The sequence below is a fragment of the Myotis daubentonii genome, chromosome 14, assembly GCF_963259705.1.
Source record: "Myotis daubentonii chromosome 14, mMyoDau2.1, whole genome shotgun sequence".
Lineage (NCBI taxonomy): Eukaryota > Metazoa > Chordata > Mammalia > Chiroptera > Vespertilionidae > Myotis > Myotis daubentonii.
The window spans coordinates 22,519,469-22,534,686 of record NC_081853.1 but is presented as its reverse complement, the minus strand read 5'-3'; the positions used below and the strand labels follow the sequence as shown (position 1 = coordinate 22,534,686).

The following is a 15,218-nucleotide window of genomic DNA, read 5'->3' as shown; positions in this document are numbered from 1 at the left end:
TGTTGCTCTTGGCCCAGAAGCACAGTGGAGCTTTGATGACTGAAGAAGTCCTCTACTCAGAGCTCCCACAGTCCTCACCTGACATCGGCGCCTTTCACTGCTCCCGTTCCCCTGAGCTTTCTTTGTGGTCCCAGAACTGACCTGAAATGCCTGCAGCCCTCACGGGATTGGGCAGCTGGGGGTCTGATAGGAAGAGCAAAGGAGCAGCCGCAGAGGCCCCCTTCCCCCACACTGGGGTCCTTGGGGTGACATGCTCTCCCTTTGACCTCCTGGTCCCAGAGGTCCATTCCAGAGCAGAGATTGGAGACTTGGCCCTGTGATCTATAATGTCCTTGTGCTTTGTGTCTTACAGAAATTTAAAGAATATGTGAATGGCAGTAACCTCATCACTAAGCTGCAGGCCAAGCACGACTTACTCAAGCAGACCCTGGGTGAAGGTGAGTCAGGTGGTGGAGGCCTGTGAGGAGGGGTTGTTTTCCCAGCTGGGTTCTGTTGTGGCCCCTTGAGCTGTCTTAGCTTGAGACACAGCGCACTTGGCAGAATGAGGCCTGGTACTGGTGCCACCTCCTAGGACTGGGTAAGCTGCTACAGTTTATCATCTATAGCCTTGGTACAAATGCTGAGAGGGGTCCAGTCTGACTGCAGAAGTAGGGAGAAAACACAGGTTTTAATTTAGGTTATATGGAGAATCTAAGGCAAAGTGATAAAAGGGCCCCCCAGTAGGAATTGGGGTGAGACTACAGAGACATGGGAGTCTGCATGAATGCTTTCCAGCAGATACCCTCTGCCAGGAGCTATTGGAGTGTCCAGGATTCTAGGTCCAAAAAAGAAAAATACATATGTGTAAGGCACAGTTTGGTCCTTGAGGGGCCCAAGGACTAGGCTTAAAACTACCCAAAGTAGTTTATGACAGTTGGAATAAAACCCCAGCGACTCTCATAACATATGAGGCCTTATGTCATTTGACCTCTGCCTGCTTCCCTGATCTCATCTGCCATTCTCTACTTCCTTACTGTGCTCTAGCCACTCAGCACTGTTCAAAACTCGTTGAGCTTTTTTTCTACCCCAGGGACTTGGCATATGCTCTTCCCCTGCCTAGAATGCCCTTACTCCAGATCTCAGTATGGATGACTCCTTATCCTTCAGTTGACAACACAGATATCACGTCCTCAGTGAGGCTCTCCTTGCCACCTGACCTCAAGGAATCACCACCTCTGTCCCAACATTCTGTCTTATTTTCTTCATCCTACTCATCATCATTTGAAATCACCCTATTATTTGTTCACTTGCTTATTATCTTTGGTCATGCCCCACCCCACTTCAGCTGTATCACATCTCAAATCGAAGTAGGGACTTCCTTGCTTATTTTGTCCACCACTTTATCCTCAGTGCCTAGAAGAGTGCCTGGCTCATAGTTGGCTCTCAGTTAATAGTCAATGAATGTTGAATGGAAAGGTCACCAGAACATCAATTAGGACCCAAGGTCAAGGATGTTTTACAGCAAGTTCTGGTGGGCCTGGAGCCTGACGTGAGGCTCAGCTGTGAGGAGAGGAAGCTGACTGGGCCCTGCCTGGAGCACCATTAGCCCCACACTCAGATATACTCTGTGTTCTGTTTGGAGAGGGCTGTTGGCAGAAGGGTGTGCTCCACCAAAAGGAAAGAAAATGTAGGCTCCAGGAAATAGGGAGCCAACACGAGAGAGATGAAGGGAATTTCCAAGGTGATGATGCCAGTACATCTGGAGACAGCTTGAAGCAGGCCTAGAGGTCACGGGGATTTGGGGGGAGGCAGGAAAAGCATTACAAAATGAGAGCTGTGCTGGGCAAGGGGCTGGCTCTCATTGGCTCGGTGGGTGTGTTTGCCATCCACAGCATGTCCTTGCCCTTTACTAGATCATTCTTTTATCCTTGTGGGTGCACATCCCAGTGTCTGTGCTCTGGCCACACAAGCCCTCCCTTACACTGTCCCCTCAGCAGCTATCAAGTGGGCTGCTGGATCTCCAGATGCTTGGCAGTTGTGACCCCCATGCTTTAGAGCAGGGGTGGGCAAACTTTTTGACTTGAGGGCCACAATGGGTTCTTAAACTGGACCAGAGGGCCGGAACAAAAACATGGATGGAGTGTTTGTGTGAACTAATATAAATTCAAAGTAAACATCATTACATAAAAGGGTACGGTCTTTTTTTTTTTTTTTTTTTTTTTTTTTTTTTTTTTTTTTTTTTTTTTTTAGTTTTATTCATTTTAAACGGCCAGATCCGGCCCACAGGCCGTAGTTTGCCCACGGCTGCTTTAGAGGAATGGATTTCCCAGCCCCAAGGTATTTATAATCTGGCTGGGATACAAGTCATGAATTCATAAAAAACTAAATAACAATAAAATTGTCACACAGAAAGGCTAGATGAATTGCCAAGTGGACAGTACGGATTCTGAGGGCAATGAGTCAGGAGAGGAAGGGATCACCATGGGCCCAGGAGAACTGGAAATGCTTCAGGAAGGTGGACAGCTAGGGGTTGGAGGAATAACCAGGGCTTTAAAACTAAAACCAATGGAAATTTTCCAATTAACTTTATTGATATGTAACATATATACAATAAGATGCACCCATTTTATGTATAGAAATCAGTGTTGATAGACATATACACCCCGGTATAACCACTCACATCAAGATGCAGATCATCTCCATCACCCCAAAAGGTCCCTTGTGCCTCTTTGCAGTCATTCCTCAAGCTACCACTGCTTTGATTTCTGTCAGCATAGATTAGCTCAGTGTGTTCCATCTGGTGAGGCTGGGGAACTTTGTGCGGGGGGAGGGGAGGGCCAAGGATGGAAATGTTCTGTATTCTGATTTGGGTGGTGGTTATAAATGGGTGTATATATTTGTCAAAACTCACTGACTGAGGGGTAAGGGTGAGGAAGAATCAGTTGTTTCTTCATTTCCTCCCACCCCTCTACATGCTGCCCACCCTGACATTTCAGTGTTGGGCCAGGTGAGTGGGGCCATTGAGGAGTGTGGGAAAACACAACAGCGGGAATGGAGGAAAAGAGGCAGAAAGTCCCAGAGAGGAGATGGGTGAGTGTGTGACATGTGAGATGGTGGCTACTTAACTTTAATTTCAAGATCAGATGCCCTAGGTTTAGAAAACTAGATATTCTTTGAAAAAATAAGATCCCAGATGAGAAAGTGCTCTCTCCAGCTCCCTCATGAGTGATCTCAGATGCAACCTGAATGGCCTTCATGAAATACTACTACTAATAGTTTTGTTTGGAATAACTCCAAAAAAGAAAAATCCATATGGCCCCACTCACCTGGCCCAATACTGAAATGTCAGGATGGGCAGCATGTAGAGGGGTGGGAGGAAAAGAAGAAACACCTGATTCTTCCTCACTGGTCTTGCAAGTTTATTGAGCCCTTCCAGTGGTTCTCAACCTGCGGGTCGCGACCATCGGAAAACATATAGCATATCAGATATTTATATTATGATTCATAACAGTAGCAAAATTACAGTTATGAAGTAGCAATGAAAATAATTTTATGGTTGGGGGTCACCACGACATGAGGAACTGTATTAAAGGGTCGTGGCATTAGGAAGGTGGAGAACCACTGCTGGACACACCTTGCTCTGAGATGTGATTTACCAGTCGTTTCTCTGAGAGTTGAGCTGAATAGCAACAAGAAACTGCAGGAAAATGTAGCTTCCGAAGTATAAGGGCAGCAAAGAGTGAGCCATCTACAAGACTCACCACTGTCCTGTTCTCTAGTAAGCCAGCAGTGGGAAAGCCACTGTGTTCCTTTCGATAACTGAGATGGGGGCATCTTAATAAATTTTTTGTTTTAGACTAGTTTTAGATTTACAGAAAAGTTGCAAAGGAAGTACAGAATTCCCGTGTACTCCATGTCCTATTTCCCCTATTATTAACACCTTACATTAATACAGCATATTTGTCACAATTAATGAATATTGGTACATTATTATTAACTAAAGATAATAAATTACAGAATTAATAAAAAAAAACTGAAGCTGAGACCAAATCTTTTTGTTGTTGTTCAGTGCATGATAAAAGTGTATGTGGATTCTTAGGACATTGGGTGAAAGGGAGAATTTTCAACCAGGAGAATTTGCACCAACTTAGACTGATAAAGTTCTTGCCCATTGGGCAAGGGGGAGGCATGGAATAAGCAGGCCAAAGAGCTCAGAAGTTTGGCTAATTCATTCTTCTAGTATCAATGAATGGTTCACCTTTACCTGAGTGCATTGACTTCCATTCAGTAGAAAGCCCTTCTAAAAGTGGGGCAAGGGCAGGGTTAAACCTGCATCAGTGGCCTTCTTATTTCCTAGGAGAGCTATTTTGCATGGGGAGGAACAATGTGGAAATTTTGAAAACAGGGGAGAGATATGGGGCCAAATGGAATACTTTTCCTGAAAAAATACAAGTGTGTGGGTTTTTTTAAATGAAATAAAGTATCATATTGAATGCTTTGCCAGCATTCTATTTTCATAAGTTAGGGAAAACACAAAGTCTTTTGGGTCACCTTCACTTAGAAGTGAATTTTTGAACACAATCAATTCCAGACACATAAATAAAAAAGCTCCTGTGTGCCCCACAAATTGGCATTCTTTTTATAAATAATATCACTGCCACATCTTGGGAACAAGAGAGCCCACCCTTATATGCCTTTGGTTGTTGCTATGTTGTTTTATTGGCCAGAAAATTCTTAGTTTATCATCCCTGAGTCTTAGAGCTTTGACCTTTTTATTGCTCTGGGTAGTCTGTAATCTCCAGGGCTTACACACAAGATACAGATGGTTTTGCAATTTACTAGAGCCCCTCAAGGATGAATGGTGCATCGTCTATTAAAGGGAAGGGACATAACCTTTCAGGCCAAGATTTAATAGTGCATTACTGAGCACAGTGTCCACCAGGACCAGGCAGTCTGACCTTTTAGAAAATGACTGAGCCACTGAGTGTAAAATATTTCTTTTTAATCTCAACAGGTCTCAGAAGGTAAAGGGCAGAGCATTTTTTATTTCTGATATTTGTTAGAAGTTGAGACAACAGACTCCAAAAGATGCTGGTGATGGGGTTCTTGAGAGCTGGGGTTGGTCTAAAGCTGAGGAGCTTGTAGTAGAGTCCTCGCCAGAGGAAAGGTTGCCTGAGTGTGTACTGGACTTCCACCACAGGACCTAACCCTCTGATCCCTGCCCTCCCTGCCCTGACTGGCCCTTCATTTGTCCATCCTCTATGTATACAAGACAGACAAGGTTCCTGCCCTTATGGGGAAGAGAGACCTCAAACAGTAACAAACTATAAAGAATTATAACTGCGATAAGTGCCATGAATGGAAAATTCGGGCTGAGATCAGCTGTGGCGGGGGCGGGGGGGGGGGTGGGGGGCAGCAATGGGGTGGCCTGCTTTAGGTTGGGTGATCAGAGAGGCCTCAAAAGGGAGGTGCTGGTTAAGCTGAGACCGAAAAGAGGAGAAGGCATCAGTCACATGAAAAACTGGGGAAAGAGTGTTGGGACCGAGAGAACAGCACATGCAAAGGTGTGGGGAATACATGGAAGAGGGGGAGCAGGAAACTCCCCCGGGGTCCCCTTTACGGTCAGCACAGGCCACTGGCTCAGCCCTTTCATGGGTTGCCATTGGCTCCTACTCAGGGTCTTGGGTCCACATGAAAATTCTCCTCAGCTTGGTGTCTGATAGGAAGTTGCCCCAGAACCCAGACACACAATCAAGTTTGTTCTACCTGACTTTTCTATTCTTCTGCTTTGGTCTGGCTCCAGTTCAGCCAGCTTCAGTCACTCTTGTGACTGCTTGTGGCTTTGGTCAGGAATTAAGGAATTGTGTGTTGGTTTGTTCTAAGTTCTATTTTCAGATCTCTGTTACTCTCTTCCTCCCCTCACTTCTCTCCCTAGCCCCATTCAGCATTGTTTTCTGTAGGGAAAATAAATGCTCAGTTCTTTCTTTTAAAAAGTCCCTTCATGTGACTGCTGGATGGGGTTCTAGAGTCTAGAGCTGTGCTGCCCAATATGGTGACCACTATCACGTGGCTATTGAGCCATTGAAGCGTGGCCAGTCTGAATTGAGATGCGTAAAGTGAACACCAGATTTCAAAGTTAGTGCCCCCCAAAAAGAATACAACATATCTTATTAATTTTTATGTTGATCCATATTGAAATGAGCATGTTTTTTATGTGTTAGATTAAATACAATATGTTATTAAAATTAATCTCACCTGTTTCTTTTTACTTTTTGTAATGTGGCTACTAGACATTATGGCTTGCATTATTTTCGCATTGGACAGCATGGTCTAGAGGTCTGCTCCTGCTCCATGAAAGGAATGAAGTACTGAATCATGCTGTATGGAAGGACTTCAAAAGCATTAGGCTCAGTGAAAGAAGCATAAGGCCACATCTCTCATGATTCCATTTGTAGGAAATGTCCAGTATAGGCAGATCCAAAGAGGCAGAGAGTGGATTAGTAGATTCATGGTTTCCAGGGGCTGGAGGTGAGAAGATGTAGAGACTGTGAATTGGCACAAGGGGATCTTTCCCATGTGATGGAAATGCTCTAACATTGAATTGTAGGTGACGGCTGCATAACTTTGGATATTAACTAAAAATTATTGAGGTGTACATTTCAAGTGGGTGAATTTTATGATATACAAATTATGCCTCCGTAAAACTGTTCAAAATTAAAAAAGGGGCAGTCTAGGAGTGCAGGGGGATGCGGAATCTGGAGATAAGATTAGGGAGTCCTCAGTAAGCATTTGAGATCGCCTAGAGAGGGTGCACAGAAAGAGAAGAGAAGGAGGTGCGGCTATATGTTCTAGGAGCGTTCCGACATTTAGAGGTTGGAGGTGGGCAGATGAGGAGGTGACAATGAGAGAAACTGAGGAGCAGCCTGGAGGGGAGGAAGGACACCTGAGATAAGGACCTGGGAAGTGTGGATCCATGAAAAGCAAGAGGAGAACGCTTCTAAGAGGAAGGAAGCAGTGAGCTGAGTTGAATGGTGCTGAGAAGTAAGATAAGAGCGGAGAGGGCATTGGACTCAGCCACACAGAGCCGGCTCCATGGAGTAGTGAGGGCAGAAGCCGCTGCAGTTGGGGAGGGAGGAGGGACAATGACTGACAGCTCCTTCGGGAAGTGCTGCTGTACAGAGAGCTGAGAAATGCGGACGTAGTTAGAGGGAAAGCTAAAAACCTAGCATATACATATCCAGAATATGTCTCTATGCGACTGGAGTGATCTAGAAGGGAGGGGATTGGTAATGCTAGCTAGAGAGAGAGGAGGCACTTGCAGGAACAGGGCTCCTGAGAAAAGTAGAGGGAGGGGACCCAGAGCACAGGGAGAAGGCCTGGGCTTTGGCAGAAGCAGGGTGCTTCCTCAGGAGTACCAGCAAGTAGCCGGTGAGTGGGTGGGTGCAGGTAGGTGGGCAGGTCTCTTGGAAGCAACACCAAGACCCCATCTTACTGATTTTTCTTTTCCACGGAAGGAAGTGAGCAGGTGCTCAGCTGTGAATGAAGGATGGGAGGGGGTAGCAGGGTTGAGGAACAACAAGAAAGTATCTTGTGGCTGATACACTTCAGGGCCAGTGAATCTTTATTGATATAAAGCAATGCCAGTCACCGGCTTTAGTGTGCAGAGGGAATCCCCTGGGGGTGCTTGTTAAAATGTAGATTCAGGGGCTCTTATCTCCGAGTCTGACTCAGAAGCCCATGCAAGAGCCCAGAAACCTGCTTTTTTAGCAAGGTCCCAGGCGGGACTCTGATGCAGACAGCAGACTGTAGTTTGAGAATCACTGAAAAAATGTATGTGAACAATAAAAATGAAATGTATGTGAACATAGCCCCACCAATAGGAGGTACTTGGGATGTGATAAGAGGCAGTTCTTTCCAACAGACCATACCTCAGGCATGGTTTTGTTCTTCATTTCACAAATAATCAAGACCAGCTGTTTTTTGTTTTTAGGAAAAATAAATGAATGTTCTCTGGTTAAAAAACAACTAAACATCAATATATACCTTTCTTTTCAGGGGAAAGAGCAGACTGTGGCACAACCAGGTAAGAGCTGGGCATCTTGTTTTGTCTCACCTGCTACCCTGCGGTGGGAGGGGAGGAAGTGGGAGGAGTAGGAGAGGAGGGGACGGGGAGGCAGAAAACAGACACTGCTGAGAGCTCAGATGGGCTGGGGTTTCTGAGAGCGGGCCAGCTCTTCCACACTGTCCCTAGGGGATGGTGTTTTTGTGGCTGTTCTGCTGGTTCTAGCCTTAGATGGAAGCCATGCCCCCGCCAGGCTGGTGATGGGGAGGGTGCTTTCAGAGCTGCTATGGGTCAGTGGGGTACCCCCCACTCCATGGCACTGGCCATCCAGTGGGACAGTAATATGTATTGCAGTGGCTGAGGGCAACCGGTAGAGGCCAGAGGCTGTGCGGTAGCGGTTGACTTGTCTTCCTATCTGTTATATGGCTGCTGAGCAAACTGCCCAGCTGAGCTGGGGGGCCCAGCCTAGGGTCCCCATTTGCCAAGGCTTTGGATTTGGCTGGGATTGCACACATCTGGACATATGCATGCGCATACCCACATAAGCGTGCGCAGACGCCCCGAACCCTGGCTTTGGACCTCACCCGCACTTGGATGGGGAGTCCCTCGTTGGGAAAATAACAAACGGGCAACTCTGCTTTCTCTCCAGCTTGCTCAGCATTACCCTTTGCGCTTTCCCCTGAGCAGACCAGAGCCAGTGAACACTTTCCACTCAGCAGCTGGTAGCTGATGGCTGACTTCAGCGACTGGACCATTCCTCCACTTTCCGAGTTTAGATCCATAAGCAGGCCTGTCATTGCCCAGGTTGTTCTTAGAGCCCGTCTATTCCGAGCTCCCAGCAATAGCTCTCCTACTGCCCAACATGCATTCAGCCATGACCCAGAGGCCTGCCCTTTTCCATCAGGTGCCTCATCCTGGGCCCGGTGACCTGATCACATCCTTCCCCACAAATTCTTCCCTGTGACCCAGAATCCTGGAAAGCTGTCGTACTTGGCAGGAGGGAGGATGAACCCTGCACTCTCTCCTCATCTGGAAGGGCATTGGCTGGGAAGAGGCTTGGAAAGCCCTGGGGTTTTCAATTTGCCAGGCCCAGGATGGCGGAGACTGAGGGCGTCCAGAAGCTTAGCCTGTGCAACTGTCCCTCTGGGAACATCTGGATGATTCATTATGCCAGGCGAGGACCTCTGGCACATGGGTCAGTAGATGTGCAGGGTCACTTTCTAAGAAACTTTTAGAAACAGACCCTTTATTTATGTACTTATTTATTTATTTATTCTGGCAAGAGGGTGTTATCTTAGTCCCAAAGCAACAGAAGCCACATTTTACACCAAAATTTGCAAATGGTAAAACAGATGGGGGATGACTTGAAATGTCCCCCGTTTCCTGTGAATTCCTAGAATTTACGTGGGAGAAGATTGTTCCAGCAGGTTGCAGCAGAGAGCTGTCATCAGTCCTTGGCCAGGTCCCAAGATCTACCTCAGAGAAAAGTGGAGGGTTTTTTATTATTTTTTATTTGGGGGGCGGGGAATTTTGTTTTTTAATAAAGCCCACCAAGATGTTGTCTTCCATACCCTCTTTGACCTAGCGCCTGGGAAACCCAAGTTAGGATTACTAGGCCTCCCACTTAGACACATTGCACTATATTGAAAACCCAACCGTCAGCACTCCGGTCCTTGGCCAAGGTCAAAGGCAAATTTGTTAATAACTAAAAGCTTCCTCTTACTCTCACAAATCATTTTTAACTTATTGTGCAATGAATTGTCAACTTGGTAATGGTTTTTAAGTTCATCTGAAAGGCCCTGGGTGAGATGTTTCTATACTGTGGCTCTCTGTATCTCCTATGGTTTCCTGCCCAAGGTCAGTGTTGTTGTGGATAATCACTTGAGCAGGTCCCCTCAGCCAAGTCACAGCTGGCCTTGTATAGATAGACCAGTTTTTGCACATGAGCTTTTTCTCATACTTAAGAACCTTATCTTATGATAGCCCAAATTCATAATAGCCCTGTAATTTAGGTTGAACAGACACCATAATGCATTTGAAAAGTGTATGGTAAATGTCAAAGCCAGATGCAAGTGTAAGGTTTGATCATTCAAACTAAAGACTGTCTTCCCTAATCCAGGTCAATTTGCCCCTATCGTCTGGATTAGAGGTGAAATCACTGGAGATTTCTGTCCAAACAGATACAACCCAACGAACACCCATGCATAGCCTCCAAGAACCTGACCACCATTGGACTGCAATATTTGGACATTTTATTATCTGGGGAAGACTCTAATCACCATCCTTTTGGTCACAGTAATTTTGAGGCCAAGTGCTGTGTTGCCAACATATGTTAATTTTCATCTTGGTTGAAAGGCAGAAAGGGGACATTGGTCTCTGGTTTCTCTATCTTCCTCTCTGTGGCTTTCTCTGTTCCCGTTTTCCCTGCCTCTCTCTCTTTCTTTCTTTCCTTTTTGCTCTGCAACTGAGCAGCAGAAGAGATGGAAGGCTTAGGCTGCCCCACTTTCCTTGGCTGAGCTGCCCCCCTGCTCCCCACTTTGTGCCCCACCCAGCATTTCAGTAAGTCGGTATCTATTTGATGTCATGCAAAGTTGGGATAGCTACGTTTCCTTGTCAGATTCCAGTCAGTGCACAGAGCACCACACAAAGAAAGAAATACCTGTGATTCCAACAGTCTTGTTTTCTTGGATTTTTGTAGGAGAAATGGAGAAAAGTATCCTATTTTCCCTTTATTCCATTTTATCAACTTAAAGGAAAAAAATCCTTAGGACTTATTTTAAGGAAATCCACCAGCTGGGCACCAAGATATTTTGATATGGGGTGTCCAACACTTGCATTAAGAGTCTCTACTCTCGCTGGCCATGGGAGTTAATAGATAATTTAGTGCTACTGCTAAATGTTCTGTGATCAAATCAATTTCCCAATTTTGCACTCACACATGAACCTGGAGTAGGAAGAGCTGACTTCTATTCATTCCCATGACCATGGGCAAGTTTCTTAATCTCTCATCAGCTAATTTGCCTTATGTCTAACGTGGTTTTAATAATTCTTACCTAACTCACAGCATTGTTGTGAGGATATAATGCCATGTGAGATAAGGAAATGATCTGACAACGTTCAAAAACAGAAACCCAAAACACTATGAGGACAAGTTAGCAAAGTTGCTATCCTCAAGTTATTCCAAATTTCAAGACTTGAAACCTATGGCCCTGTGTCACATTTTTTGCCACTCTGTTTTGGAATTTGGAAATTAAAAAGCAGATGTGTTGTAAGAAATACCAGCCCTATATACCCACATCCTTAAAAATAAATAACTTACAAAACAGAAATGACATGGACTTAGCTAACCAAATTGACAAAAGATCCAAGATGGGCTTGAAATAATTTTGCCTGTTATTCTTTTCAAAATTTTTGTCTGTGCTATTATTTTGGTTCCAATGTTTGGGTGGCATGATATTTGGATTCAGCTGTGTCTTTGCCCATGCATGTCCTGGAGCTAGCAGCATTTGCTCAATACTCAAACGCCGAGGAGAAGTTGGTTAGTGCTTCTAGGATGGCTGGGCTATTGAGGAGACACGCACAAGGCCAATGGGCAGAGGCAGCATGACTCTCGTTCACCTGGATTGGCTCCAAAGCCCATACGATTTCTTGCCCATTTACAGAACTCAATCAAGACCTGGGGACCAGGTCTTGGCTCATCCTGTGTGGACGTTATCTGTGCCTGGCTGGGTCCCTACTTGTTGTTTCCCAAATTGTGAACCAAGCCATTTGAAAATGAACTGCCTCTTTTGATGTGGAGGGGCCTCCTCCTTACCTCAGAGCCCTTTGCCCTGGAAGGCTGGCAGCATGAGTCAGGCCAAATTGGGTGGCAAAGATGAGCAAATAAGCCAACCCAGGCATATGCATGGTGAGCAACTCTGGAAACTGGTCCAGTGTTTGTGGCTTTTTCACTGCTCCTGATGAACTGTGTTGCGGTTTCCCCTCCCTGTGGCCAAGAGTGGAGCACAGGGACTGGAGATCCTAAAGCAAAGCAAGACACTTTCAACCTGACCCTACGGGTCCTCCACTGGCAAGGGTTAATGGGAGGGGCGAGTCCTTGGCTGGAAATGAAGAAGTGCCCTAAGGCTCCATGACTGCCTCAGTGGGGAAAATCTTGGATTTGGAGCTAAAGAGACCTGGGTTTGGGGCCTTGGCTCTGCCAGTTCCCCTCTCTGGGTCTGTCTTTGCCTCTTTAAAAGGAGGCCATACGTACAGGATTGAGCTGACGTTAAGCGTGGTAATGGAGTTGAAAGCACTGTATTCGAAGTGTACTTGACTGAAGGACAAGATATGATCATCATCCTGGGTCACCCCAGGACCCCAAAGAAACTGCAGCCTCCCTCTTGGCATCAGTTTCTTCATCTCTAAAATGAGAATGAGAATTGCCTGGCTCTTAGATCAATGGAATAAAAATTAGTCAAGTGCATTTGAAATGCCAAGAGGCATTAGGAAGATCAGTGCCCTGGCACATTGGGAGTTGAGACTTGGTGATACATTTAAGCCAAAATAATGAAAATTAACCCTTCCAATCATCTTTGGAAGTCTCTTGCTTTCTCGGGCTACAGATTCCATCTCTCCCCTGAGTCCCTCTCCATGTGGTCAGCTTTGCAGGATGACAGCCTCTGATGGAGGTTCAGTGGTTTCCCAGACGCTTACTATCTCCCGGCTATGATTTAGAATGCATTTGTGTTACACGATTGTTGCTCCCGCCTGACATCGGGGTAAATTAAGATCCCCTAAACACCCAAAGGCCTTCCGTGGAGCATTGGACACCACTGTGCAGGGTTCAGGGGCTTCCATCTGCATTTTGTGTTCGCCTCTGGTCATGGGTTTTAAAAGCGTCTTTCCCAGTTGTATGTTTACATTGGTTACTTTCTTGATTTCTTTTGTTCCGTTTTCCCCTAGGCCCCCCTGTCTTCCCCCTAAACCACAGAAAATGAGGAGACCTAGGCCTCTCTCAGTGTGTAACCATAAACTATTTAACGGCTGTATGGAAGCGTTCATTAAGGTACTTGTTGGGAGCCGCAGAGTCCGCGAATGTGCCCAATGTAAGGGCAGCCTTTCTCCACCTCCTCCCCTCGGCCAGCAGCCCTGCCCCCACCTACCAGAACTTTCCATCTGTGCCCTTGGCCAGGCCCTATGGCGAACTAGTTCCTCCCTGCAGCCTGCGCTTAGCTTCAGTGAGGGCTTCTAATCAGAGCTGCTTTTGTCTCTAACCAATGCCTTGCTGTGATTCTCAGGGGTAAGATCACGGTGAAGTCCATGTGGGGCTGAGATGCCAGCACGGTGGGCCCTGCCAGCCCCATGCCGTTGCTCCGGAACTGTGGTCCTCACTAGCTGAAGGGACAGTCAGATAAACCCCTGCCTCGCTTCACACCCACGTCTCCCAAGAAGAGCTTGGTTGGAAGCAACACACAGAAAATCCCTGCGGGCAACAGTGTGATTTCATTTTTTTTAGTCAAGACTATACCAGCAAAGGAAACATAAAATCTGGGTGACAGAACACCCTCCTACCCAGTTTTGCTTCTTGTTAGGTGGTTTGGGAGAAGGGAGAAGAGCTGAGGCAGTTCCTTTAGAATTCCCGGTTAACCCTTTACACCTTAAACAAAAAACGAAAGCGGTTCAACTAGGTGAGTTTCGCTTGCCTTTCTTGCTTCTTGGATGCAAAGAGTGCAGGATCAAGCCACCTAATGGAATGGCTTGGGCAAATTCAGCTGGTGGTGGAGTTGAAAGGGCAGCAGGTGGGGAAAGACTGAGGAAGTGGAGAATCACTCTTAGCATTAGCCAAGGGGAGCAAGAGAGAAGGTCCTCGCCAGTTACCTCAGAGCTCAGCACCATCCAATGGAGACACTTTCTGCAGAAAAGAAGGCTGGTGTCCAACAGGGGAAAGTACAGCTCTTGGGCTTTGCTGACAGTTTGGGGTAGTGGAGGCTCCCCTGCTCTGCCTCTATCCTCCATCCTCAAGGTGCACCCAGGACTTGCAGAGGGGTGGGGCGCAGGACGCCTTGATCTCAGGATTGTCTCGGCCTGGGAGCTGAGTTCTGGGGAAAGGACAGTGGGGCACAAGTGAGACTGCCCAAGTGGGGAGCAGCAGGGGCTGCTTCAGGATACCTCAGAGGAGTGAGGCATGGAGTCCCAAAAGGTGGGGTGCTGTAGGGTGCATCAGGAAAGGGGTCCTCTTTGGAGGTGTCCCTGAGTGAGCACTCTGCCATCTCATAGGTCACAAGAGGATGAGGCTGTGCCAAAAGGGTCCTTCTTTCTTCAGTCTCCCTCCTTTGCCGAGACTGCGCCCGGCACCTCCGAAAAGGCCCTCTCTGTAGGTGAGCAGGGCTGAAAGGCGTGTAAACTCTTCTCCCTGCCCTCCAGGAGCTTAAAGTGTCAGTCAGGAGGATTTCAACACAGAAAGCTGCAAGTGTAAGGTGATTCAGATGAGCACTTGGTGAATTATCCCCATGGAAACAAGCTCTGTGCGAGCTCAGAGCAAGGAGAGCTGTGCTCTACAGGGCATGGAGGTTTAGGGAGGAGGTAGGGCTTTGAAAGGAGGGTAGGACAGAGGAGACCCTGAAAGGAGAAACAGAATAACAAAGGCTCAGAGACAGGGATGCCTTCTCCACTTTGCTCAGCTCTTTGGAAATGGGCAATGAGTGAGGACACGGAAGGAGCTGGCGCTTACCTGGCAGGATTGGAAAGTTAAGTGTTCTGTCTGAAGAAATAGTCTCTCAGAAGGCAGCTCCTACATAACGGGAGACCGCCCGGTCATCCTACTTTATTCCTCCTGACAAACACATCAGAACTTCCCCAGCCACCTGACAGTTTGCCCCTTGGAGGTGGCCACCCTGGGCAGCTACATTCTCATTCTACTGATATGGTATTGCTTCAGCTGGCCAGTCTTCCTCAGAGCCTGCAGCATGGCCTTTGTCAGTGGTGCCAAACTTTGCGCTAGGACGGACACCCTGGTCTTTCAAAGCTCGGCTTTGCAATGCCACTGGAGGTACAAAATGGCAAGAGGCACATGCCAGGGTGGGCTCGTGGACTGGTTCTAAAAAGACCCCCCAAAGAGGGACACCCCAGAGCACTGATCCAGGGCATAGCCTCCTCAGGGGACTATATGACTGGAAAAGAAAGAGATATGTTTAAT

General features: G+C 46.9%; 1 protein-coding gene across 6 annotated transcripts in view; it reads left to right on the top strand.

Annotated features, from left to right (window-relative positions):
* Positions 1–15,218, top strand: part of SRGAP3 (SLIT-ROBO Rho GTPase activating protein 3) — a 369,413-nt gene that overhangs the window by 315,079 nt on the left and 39,116 nt on the right. For 3 of the 6 annotated variants that reach the window (XM_059663445.1, XM_059663443.1, XM_059663446.1), the window contains 3 exons: positions 353–437; positions 8,035–8,062; positions 12,986–13,088. In XM_059663445.1, coding sequence (XP_059519428.1) covers positions 353–437; positions 8,035–8,062; positions 12,986–13,088 — 216 coding nt within the window. Of the gene's footprint in view, positions 1–352; positions 438–8,034; positions 8,063–10,513; positions 10,601–12,985; positions 13,089–15,218 lie in introns of all 6 variants that reach the window. The other 3 variants (XR_009448505.1, XM_059663444.1, XM_059663447.1) reach the window with 2 other exon arrangements.